This window comes from Canis lupus, chromosome 21 (assembly GCF_003254725.2).
Source record: "Canis lupus dingo isolate Sandy chromosome 21, ASM325472v2, whole genome shotgun sequence".
NCBI lineage: Eukaryota > Metazoa > Chordata > Mammalia > Carnivora > Canidae > Canis > Canis lupus.
In genome coordinates this window covers 26,612,228-26,635,022 of record NC_064263.1, presented here as the reverse complement: position 1 = coordinate 26,635,022, position 22,795 = coordinate 26,612,228, and the positions used below count along the sequence as shown (strand labels likewise).

Genomic DNA, 22,795 nt, shown 5'->3' with positions numbered 1-22,795 from the left:
AGGATCACGCCCTGGGCTGAAGATGGTGCTAAACCACTGAGCCACCGGGGCTGCCCCAAATAAATAAAATCTTTAAAAAAAAAAAAAAGGCAAAAGCGGGGATTCCTGGGTGGCTCAGCAGTTTAACACCTGCCTTCGGCCCAGTGCGCGATCCTCCAATCCTGGGGTCTCAGGATCAAGTCCCACATCGGGCTCCCGGTATGGAGCCTGCTTCTCCCCTCTGCCTGTATCTCTGCCTCTCTCTCTCTCTCTCTATGTTTATCATAAATAAATAAATAAATAAATAAATAAATAAATAAATAAATAAATAAATAAATCTTAAAAAAAAAAAGATAAAAGCTACAACACAAGAAGCAATTATTAGTCAGAAAATCTTGCATTCCTCCTCCACTCTCTCAAAGGGTATGTGACTAGACATCAGACAAGATGGCCAGTTTCAGGCCTGCTTTCGTGACAGGCAGCTGTGTAAACCACAGACCTGACAATAAACAAGCAGCCTATTCTTGCTTCTCAAAAGGACTTGGGAACATGTGTACTACACTGAAGAGATGACCACAACAGGACTCCAAGACCAGCTTTGACCAGCAACTACACCCTAGTAGTACTTCTGCTCCAAGCCAGGGCTCACCCTGGTCTAGCAGGAGGCTCTCCCAAAGCACAGCCTAAAATTCAGCTATCACTCTGCCCCAACACCTTGAGCCTGTAGAAGGTTGGCCAAGAACAGCTGATAGGATAGGATCGCTTAGTGCTCCTTCAGCTACTCCATTTCCCACTAGAAAACTAGAGATGTTTAACTATGGAATACCTGGCATGTCCCCAGACCAGAAAGCCACAAATGCAGATGAGTAGTCCAGAAGAGCCTAAGTGAAAGAAGATCATCCATGAAAAACTGCAGATTTAAGTCAGCTCTTATCTGGCCAAAATACTCACTACATACATTGGCTCCAACTCAAGCCATAATCTTGGAATAATGCCCTGACACAGCGCTTAAGAATTTTACAAAGTATATTATCTTCCATTGCCTTCATAAGGTAGAGATTAATATTCCTCTATTTTTTTTTCAAATTTGGAAACTAAGGCTCAGAGAGAAAAAGGAGCCTGTTCAAGATTTTATAAATAGAAAATGGCAAAGCCTAGAGTTGAACCCAGATTTTTCCATCTCCAAGACTGATTTTCCTTCAGTGAAGGCCCAGCTTTGTTAGGAAGCTTAATAGCTAGAAAAACAAGGAACTTGGATTCTCAAACTTGGAATCCACCAAGGAGTTACTGAATGACCGTAGGCAAATCATTTCATTTCTTTAGGCACCAATAAACTCAGCTATAAAATGATGAGATCTGAAATAAGTGTGTAGAGAAGAAAAGTCTTTGGTTCCTGGAGTACTGGTTACTATGTAGCCCCTTGCCCAGCACTTCAAATAAAGTCAACTACCCCTGCATTCATCACCCCCTGGCACTGACCCTCCTTCTGTCTGCCATATATTTTCTATTAATGGCATCACCAGGCTCCTCATTACCCATACTCAAAACATGGGCATACCTCTCTGCCTCTTCTCTTTCCTTCCCTCTTACCCTTAAACTGTAAGTCCTGTTGATTGTGCATCCACAATGCAGGCCCTAATCCCTGCAAAGTCTCCTACCTGGGATTCCTACCTCCAACCTCACCCCCACCAATGCATTGTATACATACTCTGAGAGTAATCTCCCTAACACAAAACTCAGGTCATGTCCCTTCCTTGGTCAAAACCTGCAAGAATGACTTATTGCCAACAAAGTAAAGTCTAAATTCATTAGCCTGGCATTGAGGTCTTCCCTGATCTTTTCCCAATCTTTTCTACCTTATTTTATAATACTCTCCTTCATAGATGCTACTCTCCAGCAATCTGGACTAACTAATGTCCCCAGAGGCTACTTTTTTCCACCCCATGCCTTCACTCATACCATTTCCTCTGGCTGGAATGCTTGCCTCAACCTACCTTATATTTCTGCCTGAAGTACCTGAAGAGCCACTAAGCTGCCACCCCTTCCACAGAGCTTCCCTGATCTCATTTTCCAAAAGGACCATCAGCATCACTCATAGAGCACTAAACCTAGATTATCTTTCACAATAAACTATAAAACAGGAGACTCATTGTGAGGATTAAACAAGATTATGTATGTGAAAGTAAATAGCCTGGTCCTAGCAGAGAGTGGGTACTAAACAAATAGGAGCTCTATTATAATAAAGAAAAAAGCCTATGCACATTTTAATTACCCTATTATACACAGTACTTCTACTGGGCAGGAACTATCATATAACATATAACATACACATTAAAAGCTGACTGAAGAAGTAAAGAACACTACAAAGATACAGCCTCTAACCCAAAGCTTATATCCAAAAGAGCTCGATAGGGGCAGCCCAGTGGCTCAGCGGTTTAGTGCCGCCTTCATCCTAAGGCGTGATCCTGGAGACCTGGGATCGAGTCCCAAGTCGGGCTCCCTGCATGGACCCTGTTTCTCCCTCCAGCTGTGTCTCTGCCTCTTTCTCTCTCTCTCTCATGAATAAATAAATAAATAAAATCCTTAAAAAAACAAAACAAAAGAGCTCAATCATAATGCTAGTTTTGGAAGGTACAAACTGAATACACACCACTCTGTAGCTATATATGTCACCAGTGTAATATTCCCATTCAGGATTTATAAGTGAAATACCCCCTCTCATTCCCTCCCCCACCCCAAATTCCTAATATTGTTTCTCCCAAGCCATTTAAGTGACAGAACAAACTAATGCCACTAACAGTCTGATAAGCTGTACACTTTTTAATTCAAACGCATATCTCTACCTAAATTCATATAGCTGTTTCTTTCTCTCCCCACAAGTTATTAAACTAAAATAGAAACATCCCTGGCCTTTGGGCCAGACAAACCTAAATTCAAATCCTGGCTTAATAACCTTGGGAAAATCACTTAAATTCTCAGAGTTACAGTTTCTCCATCCTCAAAATGAGAAAAATATTCACCATTAAGCGTTGTTGTACAGATGTAAAGCACCTAGCCCAGTGCCTACAACATAAGAGGCGCTCAATGAATGGTAGCTACCACCATCATTCCTTTTTTTTTTACCACCATCATTCTTATCATTGAAGTTATTTGAGTTGTCTTAATTACATATTTATCTCTTCAGCAATATGAAGGGTGAGTTCCAGTGAACTTTGCCCTTTTCAGCAAAAGTTACTTGAAACAAGACCTTCATGAATTTGGCTACCTAGCAACACACATGCGTGCACGCACACACACACACACAAGCAGACACACACATACACACACATACTGCTTTCTAACCTGTGTATATATTATACCCGATGGGCACCCATCTCCCCTGGCCACTACATTTTAGATGTTGGCTCTGGGAACTTGGCAAACATGGACACATTTGTTTTAACATACACTGTAGTGATGAGAGTTCTGAGAGCTTCCTGAGAGGCCTGAGATAACCCAGAGAGGCCGAACAGGAGCAGAGCTACTGAATCACCCTGGAGAGAATTAGAAGCATATGAGATCTGGAAGCCTGCCTGCCTGCCAGTGAGATTTCTGGTCATTCCCTAGGCCAGAACTCCACACAAGGCACCCAGGAGCTCCATAGATGTGACCAACAGAAGAAAGGGACAGATCTGTCCTCACTGGGCCATGCTGACAGCACAGCTGACTCCCTTAAACCTTTGCCTCCTCCACCAAGTCTCCCTAGAGGCCCTTTCCCCACCACCCTGGAGGAAAGCCACTGTGATGTCTGCTCAGGCTGGAGTTCCCTGATGTCTGCTCAGGCTGGAGTTCCCTGAGGCCCAGGAAGTTCCAGAATCAGAGATAACATTTTAAAAGCCAGGGATCTTCACAAGCCTATCCTACCTCCCTGCTGCACAACAAGCCCAGCAGGAAAGAAGACTCCCTCCTCCATCCCACAAGCCAGGCTAAGAAAAGCAGTTAAAAGTTTATTCTGTTCATTTGGCTGCCTCAAGTTTGACCTGAGGTAAACCCATGTGGACCGTGGAACCAAAGACGGGGACAGGAAGACCCAAGGAAGCCCTGTCCACAGGTCTCACATTGGCCCTCTCAGCACTGCTGCCCTCCTACTGCAGCCACCTACTGCAGCCACCTGCTCAGGTAGCCAGCCATCACTGTGGCAAATGAAACCTGCTAGCCACAGTCCAGGGCCAAAACATCCCCTAGTGTAAATAACTGCCGTGGGGCACAGCTTCAGTAGGTCCTCAACAAATAGGGATAAAGTACCAGTCAGCAGAAAAGCAATGCTCACAGAACTCCTCAGAAAACCTACCACATGAATGCTACCCCTAATCTCAGAGCACTCTTGTCTAAGCTTTCCCTAGGCTCTGATGTCAATTTACTCGGCACTCTGCCTTCAAGCATCCTCAATCCAAGGGTCAACGCATTGCTATTCATTCATTTATTCAATGAATATCTATTGAGCACATACTCTCTGGCCAGCACTGTGATCAGTACTAAGGATAGGTACTACAGTTGACAAGACAAACGTAGCCCTTGTCTTCAAAAGAGAGGAAAATAGGCAAAACGAAACAAAAGAAAAAAAATTTTTTTAATGAACTTAAAGTCTATACAACACTTTCAAATAAATCAACTCTCTCTTTTAACCCCATCTTTTGAGCAAGAAAACTGTACTTTGGATCCTAGAGTCAGTAAGGACTTAAGCTAGTGCCCAGTGCTCTGCATCCTCCACCAGGCTAGCTCTTGTTCTAAGAGGCACGAGCAGGGTGTGAAGTGCAGAGTACCACAGATAGCAAGCATTACCAGAGTCTGATCAGAGATGAGAGGGAACTCATTGGCTAGTGATAATGTCAGGGAACACTCCAGAGAGGACTGAGGTTAGGTAGGGAGAAAGGAGGTGAAGGGAGGGCATTCTGGGAGGAGAGTACAATGACATAAGTAAAGGCAAAAGAGAAGCAGTGTGAGGTGTGTTCTGCAGACCAGGATAAAGAAAAAAAAAGTGCAGCTGGGCCAAGATACAGAGAGGGGAACAGCAGAAGATGAAGTAGGCAAAGCAGTCTGGAACCAGAAGCCTGGGCGGGGAAGGAAAGTACTCCCCATCGAGGGATTTGAGCCTGCACCATCTTGATCCCAAGCTCCCCAGCAGAAAACAAAAGTACAGTGCTGCTGGCTCATTTCAGGTTTCTCACTAGATGGCTGCTTGTGAAATAAATCTGTTCTCCAACAAACACGACAGGGCCACAGCCATCCCTGTACAAGTCCCCTTGCACCAGCAAGTTATACCAACATATACAAGGCTTTGTCAAATTCTCAGTGCCCGAAGAGCTTCCCCTTGGCACTTTCCGAGTGGCCACGAGTAACCCCACAAAGCTTTAAATACATTTACCTGGCCTGTGGAGACCCCGGGTCCATACATAATACAAGAGGCTGAGCCAAACAACAAGGAGATATGCAGTACAGTGCTTTGACGCTCCTCCTTCAGGGAGTCTTGCTCTGTACATCCTGAGAGACAGGTTTCTCCTTGCTCTGAACCGAAATGCCAAGGAAGTGGTCCAGAATGCAGATAGGTATTAGTCACCATATGCCACAGATACTAATGGGCTCCCTTTCCTGTGCCTTATACGAAAGCTCTCCAGCTATGTGGGTAACTCCTCAGAGGTGGTGCCTGACACTGACTTTATATACTCCCAATTCTGCCCAGCCCAATTTCTGTGAACATATTACACTACTGTGAACTGCTTTCTAGTTCTCCTCTGTATAGGTCTCAGACTCCCTAACAATCCAAACTGGCTGCATTAGGGTAGAGAGACTCCACCACAGAGTGGAAATAGAATGTGAATGAGAATCAGACAAAATTCGATTCTAGCCCTGGCTAAGAGGCTGGGCAAGTTTCATTACTCTCATATATAAAATGGGGAGTTTGAGAGAGATGGTCCTTAAAAGCCCTTCAGCTTTGACATACTAGGATGTTAAGCCCTAGCACCTAACACCAATGATCTAAAAGGTCAGAGTAAGTTTTTCATCTGTCAATGTGTAAGTCTCAATTCGATGCCAGTTATAAGTCTAGCTCTCCGAGGCCAAGTTGGGGCAGTAAAGGCTCCAAGGTCAGTAGATGTATGATGGGCTTCAGAACTGTACCAAACTGATGAGTTGTGAGACAAGGCTAGAACCTAGGATAAAAAACTACTTTAGGATTGGGCCTTAAGGTACAGGAGGAATACAGAGGGAGGGGCCATGCCAATTGTATGTGTCAAAGCAATGAAGTCATGCATGAACCAAGAGGACACAAGACCCAAAGGAATACAAAGAAGACTCCACAAAACCCTAGGAGGCAAGTAAGGAAGTTAAAGAAAAGCTAAGAGGGCACAGTACTTAGAAGCTATTGTTCCCCATTGTTCCCAAGAGGGCACAGTATCTAGAAGCCATGGCTAGAGAGTGATACCACAGGCATCCTCTAAGATGGGTCCCAGTGATCCTTGCCTTGCTGGTATTCATGCCCTGGTGTAAGCCCTTCATCTTGAGTATAGGCTAGACTTAATGACTTGTTTCTAACAGAAATGTCCAAAGTTGTGGCATATTAATTGTGATATTAGACAATAAAGACTGTAGTTTGAATACTCCAGCTTGGATCACTTGTCCTAGAGGAAGCCAACTGCCATGTCATGAGGCAGCCCAATGGAGAGGCCCATGTGGCAAGGGACCAAAGCCTGCTAACAACCACATAAATTAACTCTTCCCCCCAAACAAGCCTTCAGCCCCAGCCCAATAGCTTGATGCAACTTCATGAGAGACCTTGAGCCAGAGGCACCCAGCTAAGCAACACCCAGATTTCTAACCCACAGAAATTGTGAGATAATAAATTTTTACTATTTTAAGCCTCTAAGTGTGGGGATAATTTGTTATGCACCATACAGGTGGGGAAGAAGCCCATCTGGTCAGCCATTTCAAGCCTGCAGGTGGGTCTACGGAAGTGGTTATAAAGGTTATAAAGAAAAGGAAGGGGCTATGGGCTGGAAATAAGGTCAAATACTAGCACCAAGATTTTATCAATTGCTTCCCCACAGCCTACAATAAGCCCTGAATAAAAGTCTAGTTCAGCCATATCCAGAGTCTACACACGTTTGACAGATATATCTCAAGTTGAACAACAGAACTGTAGCAGGTTCAGAGAAGCAAGTACTTTCAGAGAGGTGTCACCATAGTAGACACTCGGATTCTGACAGGTTTTTCAGGCCTACAAAAGGTAAGATTGAGAGAGGACCCAACCATCCCTAATTGTGCAGTACTTGAGAGTTTATAAAGCCCTCTCACTATATGTCATCTCATTTGATCCTCACTACAAATCTATCCATTAAGGTTATTGATTCCCTTTCTACAAATAAAAAAACTAAGGCTGAAAGAGATGTGGTGACTTACCCTCCACTAGATTCACAACTAGCAAGGAAGGAGCTGGAATTCTGAAGTCCCCCTAAATCCAGATATTTACTTCTAATGGCTGTGGCCAACTCAGACCCTTCTGCAAAGGCAAGCCAATCATCTCACTCTACTTGGACACTTCTATCCAGCCCCATCCACTCATTTCCCAACCCTCTCCTCCGTGCTTCACATGGGTCCTTGGTGGAACTGCACAATTTCCCAGCTACTCTTAACTGCATTCTCTTGGTAAGGACTGCAATGCAATGGTAAGGATTTCTTTAAAATCCTACACGAAGTTCTTCCAAGTGAAGTGAAGCTCCTGGACCCAAACAGATCTAGATGATTTTTTTTTTTTTTTAACAGAGACAAAGAATGAGAAACTGTAAAACAGTGAACTTTCTAAATAAGTGAAGCTTATTTCTTCAACATTACCTAACTTTCCAAGGAAAATTCTTCAGCTTCTAACCAAGTGCTTAGTGAACTACAGGAGAATCAGAACCAGAAAATAAATCCCTTTCAGTTTAGTTCTACAAACTTTATTATATACAAAGTATACTACATGCCAAGCTTTGTGCTAGGAGCTTGCTGTCCTAGACAAGTACACACACAGAAAATTCCAAAAACACAGCATGGTTCCTAAGATAACAGACTCTATCATACTCTGGAGCCCCACTTTGTGATATATGACTATTCAAACACCCTGTTAACACAGCTATTGCCAGACAATTGAGGCTAAAGGCTCTGAGTGCCAGATCTATGAGGAAAACATCAACAAGTAATATGTTCTGATAAAAACAGCAAAGGCAGACAGCCCAGGTGGCTCAGCAGTTTAGCGCCGCCTTCAGCCCAGGCCATGATCCTGGAGACCCGAGTCCCATGTCAGGCTTCCCTGCATGGAGCCTGCTTCTCCCTCTGCCTGTGTCTCTGCCTCTCTCTCTCTCTCTCTCTCTCTCTCATGAATAAATAAACAAAATCTTTATTAAAAAAAAAAAAAAAAAAAAACAGGGCAGCCCGGGTGGCTCAGCGGTTTGGCGCTGCTTTCAGCCCAGGGCGTAATCCTGGAGACCCGGGATTGAGTCCCACATCGGGCTCCATGCATGGGGCCTGCTTGTGTCTCTGCCTCTCTCTCTCTCTCTCAAGAATAAATAAATAAAATCTTTAAAAATAAAAATAAAAATAAAAACAGCAAAGGCTTGGAACATAAATCCCAGAGGGATAGTTCTGATCCTGTTACTTTTTAGCTATGGGACCAAGAACACACATTTCTCAGCTACAAATCTGTCACTTTTTTAAGAAGGCCATAATAGTCAAAACAGTCTCACCTAATTTCAAAGTTGAGAATAAAATAAAATAGATTGGGGCACCTTGGTGGCTCAGTGGTTGAGCACCTGCTCAGGTCATGACCCCAGGGTTCAGTCCTGCATCAGGCTCCCTGGAGGGAGCCTGCTTCTCCCTTTGCCTATGTCTCTGCCTCTCTCTCTCTGTCTCTCATGAATAAATATATAAGACTTTTTAAAAATAAAAAAATTAATAAAAAAATAAAATAGATTGAAAAGAATAAACAGTTCTGAGCATAGATGAAGATATCAAGTGCCCTAGGTGAGCAACACCTCCAAAGGTTGAGGAAAAGCCCAGAACACATACCAAGACACATGAGATGGTTTGAAAGGAAGAGAGAAAATATGATCCATTCAAATAGGCCCTGATTCCACCTTTTCTAACAACTTTAACAGAAGTTTTAGGCTGGGCACAATAAAAACAGAGATAAAGTACAACCCCTCTTCCCTTCTTCTAAAGAGCTTACACTTGGGAGAGAGCAAACATATATACAATGTATTGTTATGTGTGTTACACTAGAAATTTATACAAAGTGTCCACGGGTAATAAAGAAAGCTCTGTATTTTTATTTTATTTTATTTTTATTTATTTATTTATTTTTAAAGACTTTACCTATTTTTCATGAAAGACAGAGAGCTAGAAAAGCAGAGTCACAGGCAGAGGGAAAAGCAGGCTCCATGCAGGGAGCCCGATGTGGGACTCGATCCTGGGTCTCCAGGATCACGCCCTGGGCCGAAAGCAGGCACTAAACCGCTGAGCCATCCAGGGATCCCCTGTATTTATTATTTTATGTCTTAAACTGTGCCCTGGACACATGGAATTCAATATATTATTCTTTAAATTCTGTTTGATATCTTAAATATTGTATTTTTTTATCAGATGTAAAAAAGAGAGAAAGAGAGAGAGAGAGAGAAGCGAGCAAGCAAGCTCTGTTGGAAGCCCAGACTTCTCTCCCTAGAAGTCTGACAGCCAGAGCTGCTGTTTCCTGGAGAATCATTTCCCACAAAGAGAAATGTACCACAGCATGCCCATGAAGTCATTAAGCAACGTATCTCAAAGTTACTCAGCAGGAAACGAGGGGCCCCTTAGTGCTCAAACACAAGTCTTATGGAGCCCTAGGAAACCATTTCCCTCAACAAGACCTCATCTCTTCCTCGCCAGAGAACAGGTATTCTTAACATGAAGGCCCCACATTCCTATGGGGCCCACGGAGAGAATTCAGAGGGGCCTGTGAATTTGGATGGGAAAGAAATTACATCTTTATTTCCAAAACTCTTTTACTGAAAGTTCACATTTCCTTCAATTATACTCATGGGCAACCAACCACAGTATTAGTAGCAGTATCTATGACTTTGTCACCAAAAGAAATGACAATTTCACATCACATTATACTGTTGCAGATATCTCAAAATATTATTTACATTCACCATTATTTCAAAATCATGGTAGTTCTTCAACCTGCCCCCCTAGATCACATGACTGCAATCTTCCTGTCTACAGGCTCTCATGCGAGATAGCCAGCCAAGTGTGAAGCAACTCTGCCCAGTTACTGTTAAGCCACCAAACAGTGAGACTCCACGTACTGGAGTTGGTGACAGAGGCATCTACAACACCCCGTTTCTGCCAGCCCTCCCCAAGTCAGACCATCACTCCTTCCTGGTTCTCTTCTGCTGCTACCCAGCTCCTCCTTCCAGGAAGCCCTCTTCAGCCACCTCAGCTCAGCCCAACCTACACACAGCTCTCTCCATCCTTAGCCTACACTGTCTACACTGCCTGGTTCTATGCTTCATTAAGCCTGTGCATTATGCTATATTTAATATTCTCTAAATATATATCCCCACCCCTACCCCCAGACTTAAGACTTTTTCAGTAGCCCTGAGTCTCTTCCATGGTGCAAAGCAAGTACTAAGCACTCTTTATGGACTTGTGGATGGAATAACCAAATAAGTCAGGGTCCTTGACTTGATTGTCTTCATCTAGTTCCACCAATAACCCACTGTGGAACTTCTATTTGATGCTTCTCTGGATGTCAGTTTCCTCATTTACAAAAATAAGTGGGTTGAACAAACTGATGTTTCCACCTCTTAACTTCTGAATTAGGCAACCACTTTTTATCTCCCAAGATCTGAGAAAAAATTATGGGGGAAACCGAAATGCCTCCCCCAGCTCTCCCAGGCAGTGTTAGTCACTTGCTCCTCTGGGCTTCCCACAGCCTTTCGTGTGTATATACAATATCTCTATCAGCATTTATCACAAAGTTGTAAGAGAGTGTATAAACCAAGGGCTGAGCTGGAGGCAGGGAGAAGAGTATGGCTGCCCGGGTTCAAATTCTAACTCTATTCCCTACTCACCATATAACCTTGGGCAAGCTACTTAACCTCTTCAATGATTCCATTTCCCCAAATATAAAACTGGGCTAATACTTAGCACACCGGATGACTGTAAGACTTAAATGAAATAAAATGTTTGGAATAGTGCCTGCCACACACTAAGCACTCACAAATGTTAGTTGCTATTACTGCTGCTGTTATTAATGTCTTACGAGGCACTGAGTTGCTCCTTCAGCTGGATCTCTGTCTTCCTCCCATTCTCCAAACAGCACTCTGTTTATGCTTTCTTCCACAGCACCATCACACAATAATGTATTTATTTATGTATTTATTTCAGATCTCCCCACTAGACTGTAAACTCCTTGAGGGCAGAGAACATGTATGTTTGGTTCATCCTTAAATTCCCACAACCAAACATACTGTGTGTGGCACAGAGCAAACACTCAAATATTTGTTGAATAAACAGCACATGAGCTGGCATTGTTTGAGGTTTGCTGAATAAATTAACCTAGCTAAGAGATGATTGTCAAAGCTGAGGTGTGGGTGGAGATGATGTCCTCACTACTCCAGGACTAGTGTGACCCTCTGTCAGCCCCAATATTAGCCTTGGCCAAGTCCCACCCACCTGCCTTTGGCCCCAGTCCAGTTCTGGGAGCTACCCTCAGCTAAAATTAGCATAGCCACCAAGATGGCCAGGCCATTTATAGCCTTGGAGGCAGCAGCAACTAGCTGGGTGGGCAGGCAGGGCTCTGGCCTCCCACTCCCATCAGGGGCTGATTGAGAAGCCAGCCTGCAGTGCACAAACTGCCTAGATGCCTGTCCTCCAGGGCCCTGTTCTGGGTATAGTGAGTCACCCCCATGGTTCCTGATCAGAGCCCTTAGCCTTCAGTATCTCCAACACTGTCAATCACAACCTGACTCACCTGGGATCCCCCACAAACATTCAGCAGAAAACCTTTTGAGTTTCTGGAAGCAATGAGCCCAGAGCGTATGGGAGGTTCGAAAGCATCAGTTCCAGGCCAGGTTGCAGTCCCCAGGGTAGCACTCTCAGACACTGATCTTTACTGAGAAAGTGACTTAGCAGAGCTGAGTGTGCAGGCATCATAGAGCCAGAAGGTGACAGGAATGGCCTCTCCACTGTCCACTGAGGAGGCCTCTTAGCAAAGCACCTGCCTTCACTGCAGGAACAGGACTTTAAGATGGACATATACATCTAAGGAGAGGAAAAAATAATAATAATAATTCTCTGGCCCCTGCAGAAGACTCTCCAGGGGAGAAAAAGACAGCTCTTTCCTTGGATCTCATCAGCTACAGTTATCAGGGCCTGCCTAAAAAAACTCATCAGGAAGAAAGTAACATTCTCTTGGCCCTGCCTAGCACTCCTTTAATAGGGCAGGGCCTGAAAAGATGGGAGAAATCTAAGTAAGACCTGCTGATAGGACAGCACACAGGAGCCAGTTTCTTCACCTATAAAAAAGGGAATCCTGGGACACTTGGGTGGCTCAGCAGTTGAGTGGCTGCCTGCAGCTCAGGGCATGATCCCAGAATTCTGGGGTGGAGTCCCACATCAGGCTCCCCACGGGGAGGGGAGCCTGCTTTTCGTCTGCCTAGGTCTCTGTCTCTCTCTGTGTCCCTCATGAATAAATAAAGAAAATCTTTTTTTAAAAGGGGGGCTGATCCTATGAGCCTTTTGCAGGAAAAATAGCTGTGTAATTGTAAGATATAAACTGTAAAAAACCTATAAGTTGACCAAGTATGCCAAATCTGATTAGAGAAAGGGCAAGTAAAACTCCTGTGTTCTAAGAATACACATGGACTGGAAGGACTACCAGAGTTCCCAGCTGCATAGAAAGCTTCTCCCCAAATCCTTTAGCAGAGCCCAGTCCATGAGCCACCTCTTTGCAAAAAAATGACTCCCTCTCTTTTTTTAAATTTTTTTATTTTTAATAAATTAATTTTTTATTGGTGTTCAATTTACCAACATACAGAATAACACCCAGTGCTCATCCCGTCAAGTGCCCCCCTCAGTGCCCGTCACCCACTCACCCCCACCCCCTGCCCTCCTCCCCTTCCACCACCCCTAGTTCATTTCCCAGAGTTAGGAGTCTTTATGTTCTGTCAAATGAGTTCCTTTCTGAGTCAAAGTCCCAGACAGGCCCAAGGAAACAACCTAGAACAACAGTGCTGGGGCCTCCAGGTTCCTGCAAACTATAATCATGCCCATCACCTATGGTCTCTCTCTGAGACTTCCCTCTCTGGTGTTCAGTATTATTATGACAACAGAAATTAATTTCTGAACCAAGAGGAATAAAAAACCAAACAAGAGGACTAAGTGATATAATCACCATGGCCAGCCCTATGAGATATGTTGTGGGGAAGGCTGTCCCCACAAGCTCAAGTCATGCGGTGGTTCTAAGGGATGTTGGAATATCTCTTACCTTAGGTTCCCGCATGCAGATGTGGACACACACACACACACACACATCTTGGGGTGAAAAAAGGACCTTTTATTAGTTATAAACAGGAATGTCATTAAGGCAGCAGAGATGCTACTGGAGTCTACTTCACTGTTAGATCTGCATCTGCCTACTAGTCTTTCCCTTCACAGCCCAATGAAACCCAAGCTTTGAGCTACATTTCAAGGGCCAAGGAAATATCATATGGAGAAACAAGATTACTATCCAAGAAGAACCTATCTTCAAAATAACAGCCTAGGTACTACACTTGTACAAAGGGCAGCCCTACTTAGAACTCAGCCCTCGGGTACCTGGAATCACACCTGGGCCAATCAAGTTAAAAGAGGGGGGTTTTCCGAGAACAGTCAACCATCAAAGCCAGCATCTGGATCCATCCATGAAACTTCCCAGCCTTGGGAAGTTATATTTTAACTTATAATATAGGGGAATATAAGTTCCCTTTTCCTCCTTGTATCAATGGGTATCCACTGAGCAGTCCCCTCAGAAAGAACTCAGCTATAAACTCTCCCTAACCTACAGCCCAATGCTTTGAATAGATCACAGTGACAGGGTGGTAGAAATGGGGAAAGAAAACTGAATTCCTTCTAAGCCTTCTGTAAAACAACTGAACTTTAAAAGTACTTTTTTCTTTTGCATTCTGCAACAGAACTCCAGAGCTCCTGATATCTCACAAGGCTCCAGGAGTGCATAAGGAAAAACAGGACAGATCAAAAAATATCATAGAATTCCTACCCTCATCAGTCAGAAGAAATGGAATAAATCAACAAGTGGTCCCAGAAATTACACCATCCCCATGATTCGAAAAAAGCCATTTAACTCCCTGGTGATAGATAGTATTCGATCTAAAGAACTGCCTCGATATTTCAAAGGGGATAGCTAAAAGACAGCAGATTACCTAAGGGAAGGGACGGACTAAGTTTCCCACGCCTGTTGGAACAGAAAGGCACACCTCAACACCAAGCCATAGGACAAGAGTTGGCCCAGCCCTGACTTTCCCTGCCCAACCCAAGTGGCCTCAACCTCCCCTGTGCCGCCAAGTGCTGAAACCCGCCAAAGAGCAATAGACTTATCATCTGCCTAGGCCATTCTTCCAGACAGGTAGTCCTGAGAAGGGGTCCCCACTCGCTGATCTGAAAGGCCAAGGTGCCCCCAAAAGCCAACCCCTTCTCACTGCTAGCAAAAGACATCCTGGGGAGAGAGGAGGAAAGTTGTTGGAGAGGGCCAGAGACATCAGCCATGACTCCTGAACAGAAAGAACTCCTTGGACTCCGGAGGGCAGGCAGCGCCATGTGCGGGTCCTCCATCGACCGCACACGTAGTGCCCACCCAGGCACCTAGGTTCCGAGGTCAACTCTCCCAGCCCAGCCCAGCCCAGCCCAGCCCAGCCCGTGGCAAGGCCTTACCCGCTGCAGTGGACTCCTCAGAAGTAGCCCCTGAGCCAGCTCCTGTCGCCTTCTCGCTGTGGCTATGGCTGAAGCTCTGGCCGTGATGCAGGAGGAGCCCCCAGAGGAGCCACAGGGCAACACGGGCGCACACATCCATGACTCCAGGTCTCAGTCAACATGCGCCTGATGTGGACACCTCGGGATCCCAGGGCAAACCCGGGAGCCCAGAAGTGTAGCCGACAGTCCTGGAACCCCAGGCAAGATGCCCTCGAGGCGCCGCAGCTGTCCAGCCACCCGCCGGCCTGCCTCCTCCGACAGCCAAAGGTCAAGCGCTCCAAGTTTGGGCGCGGGAGGAGGGCGGGAGCCTCGGGTCCAACAGCGGGTCCGCGGGAGCTGCGGCGGCCTGAGCGCCGAGTCTGCTCCAGCCGCTTCCGGAGAGTTTGGACACGGCGGCCGCGGGCCGCTGTCAGCTCCGCAGCGGGCTACACCTCTGCGGGAGGAGCGGGCGGGCGGGATCTCCCGGGTACCGGGGCGGGGGAGGGAGGGCAGAGAGGGGAAGAGGGGGGCACCTGGCCTCGCCCCGCCGAGGAGCCGCCGGCAGCACAGGCTCGGGGAGCGCGTGCGACTCGCAGGTCCCCGCGGGCGCGGGCGCGGGCGGCTCCGGGATCCCAGGCCTCCTAGGCCGAGGTCAGCGCCCCCGCCCGGCCCCGTGCCCAGGCGCTCGGCGGTGCCCAGGTTCAGCAGGCGGACGCGCACTGGCCAGGCCCGGGACAGCGGCTCCGCGGCAGGCGGGCGGCGGGGGGCCGGGGGCGGCGCGGGGCGGCGCGGGGCGGGCCCGGGGCGGGCGGGGGCGTGCTCTCCTGCAGGCCCGCCCCGCGCCGCCCGGCCCCCGGCGAAGCCCGGCCCGCCCCAGCGCCCGGCTCCTCCCGGAATAACCTGTTGGAGGCGGCCGCCGCACGCCCCCGGCCCTGGCCCGCACGGGTCTCCGACAGGACCCCGCTCCGCGCCAAGGGTCGGGGCTCGGCCGCCCCTCCGCCCACGGGAGCCTCTCCCGCTCTCCCCGCCCGCCGGTGGGCGGGCCCCGGACACGCAGTTGCTCAGGTAACCCAGGCCTGCGGCGACGGCGGCAGGAACTGCCCCGCCCGGACCTCCGGGCCTCGGCGCGGCTCCACTCGCCTCAGCTCTAGGGCCGGCTTGGGCACAGGCCCCCGGCACAACGACCGCAGCCCCGGGCTGCGGGAAGCCACCGCCGCCGGGCCGGGCCGGGCTGGGCCGGGCTGGGCCGGGGGCGCGCTCCCAGCCCCCCACTCCCGGCCGGCTCTCAGGCTCCGCCCTCCCGCCGCGCCGCGCAGCCAATCAGCTTCCTCCTCGCTGCAGTTTCGGAACCTGCGCGCTTAGGCACCCGTGCGCAGCGGCCCCTGGCGGGCAAATCTGGGTGCTGCAGGCGGGACTCGCGCTCCTGGGAGGCCCTGCCCCTTTGCAGAGGGGTTGGGGAGTGAAGCTAGGATCCGCCCCGAGGCAACCCTTTAGGGACTGCAAGTGTTTAGGGAGGAAATGATGCCAGAAAACAAAATGAAACGTCCAAAACACTATAGTTAAAATTGCCCCACACACCACTGAAGTCGGCTAAAGGACTCCATCTGCCTTCCTGACCGCCCCCTCCGCCTCATTCAAGGGAAGTCGGATGCCCTCCCTTTAACTGTCACAGCTCATTTTCCTACCTGCCCCTCAAATCCCCTCCCCTTTGAGGTTTTTGTGGGTAGGGCCTTGGCTGGTTCCTCTCGGCCTCTCTCCCAGCTCTCACTGTCGCTTGGAGGAGGTGTTAGCGACTTAGAATGAGTGCCCCAATGAAGAGAGAGCCGCGCCTAGGCCTCCTTCAACAGAGCCTGCATTTCCTGTTCTCTCTCGAGTATGCTGTCAGCAGATCTTTACTAAAACCTGCTCTGTGCCCTACCCTGTCCTTGGCATGGGAGGTAGGGGAAGGAATTAGGCCCAGTCTCTCCTCTGGCTGACAGTGCTAAGCTAGCTAGCTACCTGTTCTGAGAGAGCCCTCTGAAGACCAGCAACAGGGATTTGCCCAACAGCTGCCTGGCTTAAGGGCTAGGCTGTTGATATAAAAATACACTCCTCACGTCATCTACTACCACTCTCTCCCCTCTCAAACTCCAGTCACACTGCCTTTTAAGTTCCTCAAACACACTGAAACTTCACCACCACCACCCCGCCTTTGTATCTGCTGTTGCTTCTGCCTGAAACACTCTCCCCTCTACCTCCAGCTCCTCATATAGCTGCCCTTTCCTTCTTCCAGATACAGTTCAAGGTCTCCTCCTCAGAAACTCGCATTTCTGACCAGTGCCTCCAGTCCAGAATTGGACCATACAAAGGTCTAGCTCCCTCCACCTCGTAAGATTGAGTACTCAGAGGCCAGGGGGATGTGCCTTATTCATCTCTGAGAAAGGAGGATCCAGCCATGAGCCCTGCACATAGTACATGCTCAGTAAAAGCTGGTGAACATAAGTTAATTCACTCGACCACTAAAATATTTACTGAATAACGACTCTGTGCTGGGAAATTGGCCAAAAGAGAAGACAAGCCCCTGACCTAGGTTCTACTACACCTATCTCTTAGTCAGGGACCCTAGGCTCAAATGGCAAAGTCCGCAGATAGATAATACAATTGAGAGGAATAGGTGGGTAATAGGGAGTGGTGGGGACTGTGGCACACTGAAGAGCAGGCAGGAAGGTGGACTCCTTATTCCCAGATCATCTTTATTTTTTTTTAGAGATTTTATTTATTTGAAAGAAAGAGAGAGAATGAGTGGGGGGAGGGGCAGCGGGGGGGGGGGGAGAGAAGTAGACTCCCTGCTGAACAGGAAGCCTGATGCGAGGCTCTATCCCAGAACCCAAAGATCATGACCTAAGCTGAAGGCAGCTGTTCAACCAACTGAACCACCCAGGCACCCCCCCGGATCATCTGTAAAAGAAAGTGGAAAGCTGGAGTTTCATATGACATAGCCCTTTTTTTAGTACTAGCAATTAATTTTTATTTTTTATTTTTTAAAGACTTTATTTATTTATTCATAGAGACACACACACACAGAGAGAGAGAGAGAGAGAGAGGCAGAAGACAGAGAGAACAGGCACTATGCAGAGAGCCTGACATGGGACTTGATCCAGGGTCTCCAGGATCAGCCCTGGGCTGCAGGCGGCGCTAAACCGCTGCGCCACCGGGACTGCCCTAGCAATTAATTTTTAAAGGTAAAAAGCCCTGTATGGACCACATACACACATTTACAGTATAAATTAATCACTCAGACTGCTAGTTTGTCACTTCTGCCTAAGCCAACTTGCCTGTTCACTTATCTAAGAGAACACACAAGAAAAAAGGAAAGTAAAACATGTTTAACTTCCTTTAAACTCGACTGCATTATTTCTCTTAGCTACCACATGATTTTAGGGGTAGTGTGAGTACATAACCCATTTGATACAAAAAGCCTCATCTTGAAGGCAGGAAGTGAGGGCCTGTTACCAATTCACACCAAGAATTTGAACTGTTGGAGCATGTTGCATTTCCTGTGAGGCTGAAATGGTGACTGGGAACTAAAAATAGAATTAGCATATGGGGCATCTGGCTGGCTCACTCAGTAGAAAATGCAACTCTTGATCTTAGGGTCCTGAGTTCAAGCCCTACATTGGGCGTGGGGCCTGTTCAATTTTTTAGAGAAAGAAGGAAGGAAGGAAGGAAGGAATTAGCATATGATCCAGCAATTTCACTTCTGGATATATATACTCAAAAAAATTGAAAGCAGGATTTCAGAGAGATATTTGTACACCCATGTTCACAGCAGCACTATTCACAATAGCCAAAAGGTAGAGTCTGAGTGGACAAAGGAATAAATACAATGTGGTATATACCTACAGTGGAATATTATTCAGCCTTAACGAGGAAGGAAATTCTACATACTACAATATGGATGAGCCCTGAGGACATTATGCTAAGTTAGATAAGCTGCTCACAAAAAACAAATGCTGTATGATTCTACATACGTGAGGTATCTAAAGTAGTGAAATGCAGAGAGACAGAGAGTAGGAGAGTGGTTGCCCAGAGAGGGTAGAAAATTGTTTAACAGATATACTTTAAGTTTTCCAAGATTAGTTGCAAAACAATGTGAATATACCAAACATGACTGAACTGTACACTTAAAAATGATGAAGAAGAGAGGATCACTGAGTGGCTCAGCGGTTTAGTGCCGCCTTTGGCCCAGGGCGTGATCCTGGATACCTAGGATCGATTCCCACATCAGGCTCCTTGAATGGAGCCTACTTCTCACTCTGCCCGTGTCTCTGCCTCTCTCTCTCTCTGTGCCTCTCATGAATAAATACATAAAATCTTAAAAAAAAAATGATGAAGAAGATAAACCTTAGGTTAGGTGTATTTTACCACAATTAAAAACAAAAATAAAAACAAATGGTAAAAAAAAAAAAAAAAAAATGGTATCTGGGAACCAAAGCCACGGCCTACATAACAGGAGGAACATTTTGGTTTCCTCTCTCTGCCTCCCAAATAATGATGTAACATCAGAAAAGCCAGTTCCTGGGGCACCTGGGTGGTTCAGTGGGTTAAGTGCCTGCCATTGGCTTCAGTCATGATCCCAGGATCCTGAGATCAAGACCCACATTGGGCTCCCTGATGAGCAGGGGAACCTGCTTCTCCCTCTCTCTGCCTCTCCCCTCCACTCATGTACATGCTATTTCTCTTTCAAATAAACAAATAAAATCATTTTAAAAACAAGCCAATTCTCTTTTGTGGTTGTTTTTTTAAGATTTTATTTACTTATTCCTGAGAGAGGCAGAGAAAGAGGCAGAGACAGGAGAAATAGGCTCCATGCAAGGAGCCTGATATGGGACTTGATCCCGGAACCCGGGATCACGCCTTGAGCCTAAGGCAGACGCTCAACCGCTGAGCCACCCAAGTGTCCCCCAGTTCTCCTCTTGATCTTAGTCTCCCCAATTATAGGATTTATAAGTACCAGATTATTATTTCAGTTTGGCTTTAATATTTTACAAAACAAGAAAATCCTGAGACCTCATGGATCTTCCTGGATCTGAAGCTGTGACTCTCACTTCAGTAGCTCCTATGTTGGGTCTTAATGTGAGCTGTAGCCTCTGTAAGAACCCCTCCTCACATTATGAGTCTCAGAGGAAACAAAGATTTTTTTCTCATCTGTCTTTTTTAAACCTACACACCAAGCCCTTACCATATACCAGGTGTATCACCCTTGAATTGCTCTTAGGGCCTTTCTCCTGATATTCTGGTTGGTTAAATCAAAATTTTTTTTTCAAAAATTTTTTAAGATTTTTTTTTTTTTTTTTTTTTATGATAGGCACACAGTGAGAGAGAGAGAGAAGCAGAGACATAGGCAGAGGGAGAAGCAGGCTCCATGCACCGGGAGCCCGACATGGGATTCGATCCCGGGTCTCCAGGATCATGCCCTGGGCCAAAGGCAGGCGCTAAACTGCTGCGTCACCCAGGGATCCCAAGATTTTATTTATTTATTCATGAGAGACACAGAGAGTGAGGCAGAGACATAGGCAGAGGGAGAAGCAGTCTCCATGCAGGGAGCCCGGTGTGGGACTCAATCCCAGGACTCCAGGATCACGTCCTAGGCTGAAGGCAGGCACTAAACTGCTGAGCTACCCAGGAGTTAAATAAAATTAGATTAACAATTCTCTTGCTTCTCTTCCACTCTTTGCAAGAGCTTTCACATCAAACATCTCTCTCCTTCACAAGAGCTCTACTAGATAAGACAGAAGCTATACTCATTATAGATAAACTAAGGCTGATGCTACCACATCAAGCTCTTCCCTTTGGAATTTTCTCTCTATCCTTCAAGTCTCAGCTGCAGTGAAAGAAAAGCATCCATGCCTTACCAATGGTGACAGCATAGCATGAAAAAAGTTGTGGTTGGCATAAAATAAAATAAAATATAAAATACCCAGCTCAAAAGCTACTCCTTCCTTCCTTCACCACCTTGCCTGACTTGCCTAACTTGCACTGTGCTTCAGTCCTCTGCTATACCTTAGAGTACTTTTATAACTGGATTATGATTATCTTATAAGTATCTGTCTTCCCCATTAGCTTCTGCATTCATCAGGGACTGAATTTCATTCATCTTCATGCTCTCTCTGGCTAGTACAAAGCTGGTACTCGATAAAAGAACGTGAATGATGTGTGCTCTCTATGAACTGGCTGTCATGTTTCTAGCTTTCATTCCTCCCTACCACAGGGCTTCTGGTTACCAGTAGCTTTCATTCGGAAAGTGACAGTATCTTCAGTAGAAGTGCAATAAGGAGTCCTAAATCTGCTCCCAAAAGTTTAGTTTAAAATCCGAGTTTGGGCTCTGTTAGCAGTGGCGCCCCCTGGTGTTCAAAAATGGAAATTACAGCTATCCCTGAGAAAGGGCCCTAGGTCTGGCTGGGTAGGAATGAGGAGAGAGATTTTGATTGGCTTTTAGCAATTCTTCCATGCTAGTTTCACAAAGAAAATCACCTGCTTTTCCAAAATCAGGTGTAGGATCTTAGTACGGAGGTTCATTTATTGATTTGGCATATACCAAGCACCTGTTCATAACAACCCAGTTCCTATTCGTGAAGAGTTTGGTTTTTAGGGGAAATCTGTATATGAATAGTAATTAGCAGTTGTTGTATAATGTCTTGATAGGAATTGGTGAGGGAGCACAGAGGATTAGCAAGTAACTCCCTAAAGCAATCAGAGAAAAAAAAATAAAGCAATCAGAGGATGTGCAGAGGCACACACTTGTGGGGAGTGGGAGGGGTTCTGGAATTAGATTGCCTAGATTCACATCCTGGTACTGTTGGTGACTGCTTAAACTGAATTGCTTCTGGAAAATGCCAGCGCCAAAGAGGGAGGAATTCCCAGGGGGGATTATTCCAAATGATGTGGGTAACACTCAGTTTGGAGAACCTCAAAGATTCAAAGCTGCCCTGCCTGGGAGGATTGACTCTCCTAGGAGATAGGGCAAGCCCCTTCCCCTTCCTCCCCTCATTAGTTAGTTCCTCAGAGGGAATCAGGAACAATGGATCAGAGGACGCAACTCTAGAACTCTGTTGCGTTTGTCACTTCCCCTGTTTGTTCTTTTTGCTATCTCCTGTCTTGCTCATCATCTTCCCATGTCACAAAATAGGACATCAGGCTTGTCTTTGGGGGTAGCAATGAAGAAGAGCAATGAAGGGGAGGGGCAGGCTGAGAGAGGGAGCACCAGGGAATCAAGAGGAGCCCCATCAGAGACAAAGGAAAACTCAGGTTTAGGGTTAGTCTGAAGAGGCTGAGACTGGGACTGAACAGAAAGAAGACCCTTGTGAGCCACTGGTGAGCTATAGGAGATGGTGTTTATGCACACCAGGCTAGGAAGACCTCTTTGGAAGACAGGAGGGCAGAGGTGAAATCATTTCAAGGCTTTTTTTTTTTTCCTCCTCCTTTCTGTCTCTGCCCTGCTCTTTTAGGGGCACCAAGTCATGGGCATATGAGAAATTAATGTTGTTGTACCCTAGGCAATCGGCTAGGGCATTCTATTTGCATTCTCTCATTTAATCCTCACAGTCCCACAAAGCCCGTAGTATTATCATTCCCATTTTAAAATGGAACTACATAGCTCCGCTCTGTGATCTTACAGCACATAATCACCTGTTTAAGATCTATCTCCCTTGCTAGTTACATCAGAATAGGGACTTATCTATGTTTTCACCGCTGCGTCATTGGCATGTGACATTATGCCTAGTCCAGAGGTTTTCAATAAATACGGGTTCAGGGAATGAATGAAAGTTCATGTGAC

The 22,795-nt window shown here is 46.4% G+C and overlaps 1 protein-coding gene across 4 annotated transcripts in view; it reads right to left on the bottom strand.

The window, feature by feature from the left end:
- STIM1 (stromal interaction molecule 1) overlaps window positions 1-15,430 on the bottom strand; it is a 198,696-nt gene extending 183,266 nt beyond the window's left edge. For 3 of the 4 annotated variants that reach the window (XM_035704012.2, XM_025459201.3, XM_025459205.3), the window contains exon 1: window positions 14,962-15,384. In XM_035704012.2, the coding sequence (XP_035559905.1) occupies window positions 14,962-15,100 (139 nt within the window). In that variant the 5' untranslated portion in view covers window positions 15,101-15,384. Of the gene's footprint in view, window positions 1-14,961 lie in introns of all 4 variants that reach the window. The other variant, XM_025459202.3, reaches the window with a different exon arrangement.
- Between the last annotated feature and the right edge of the window lie 7,365 nt (window positions 15,431-22,795).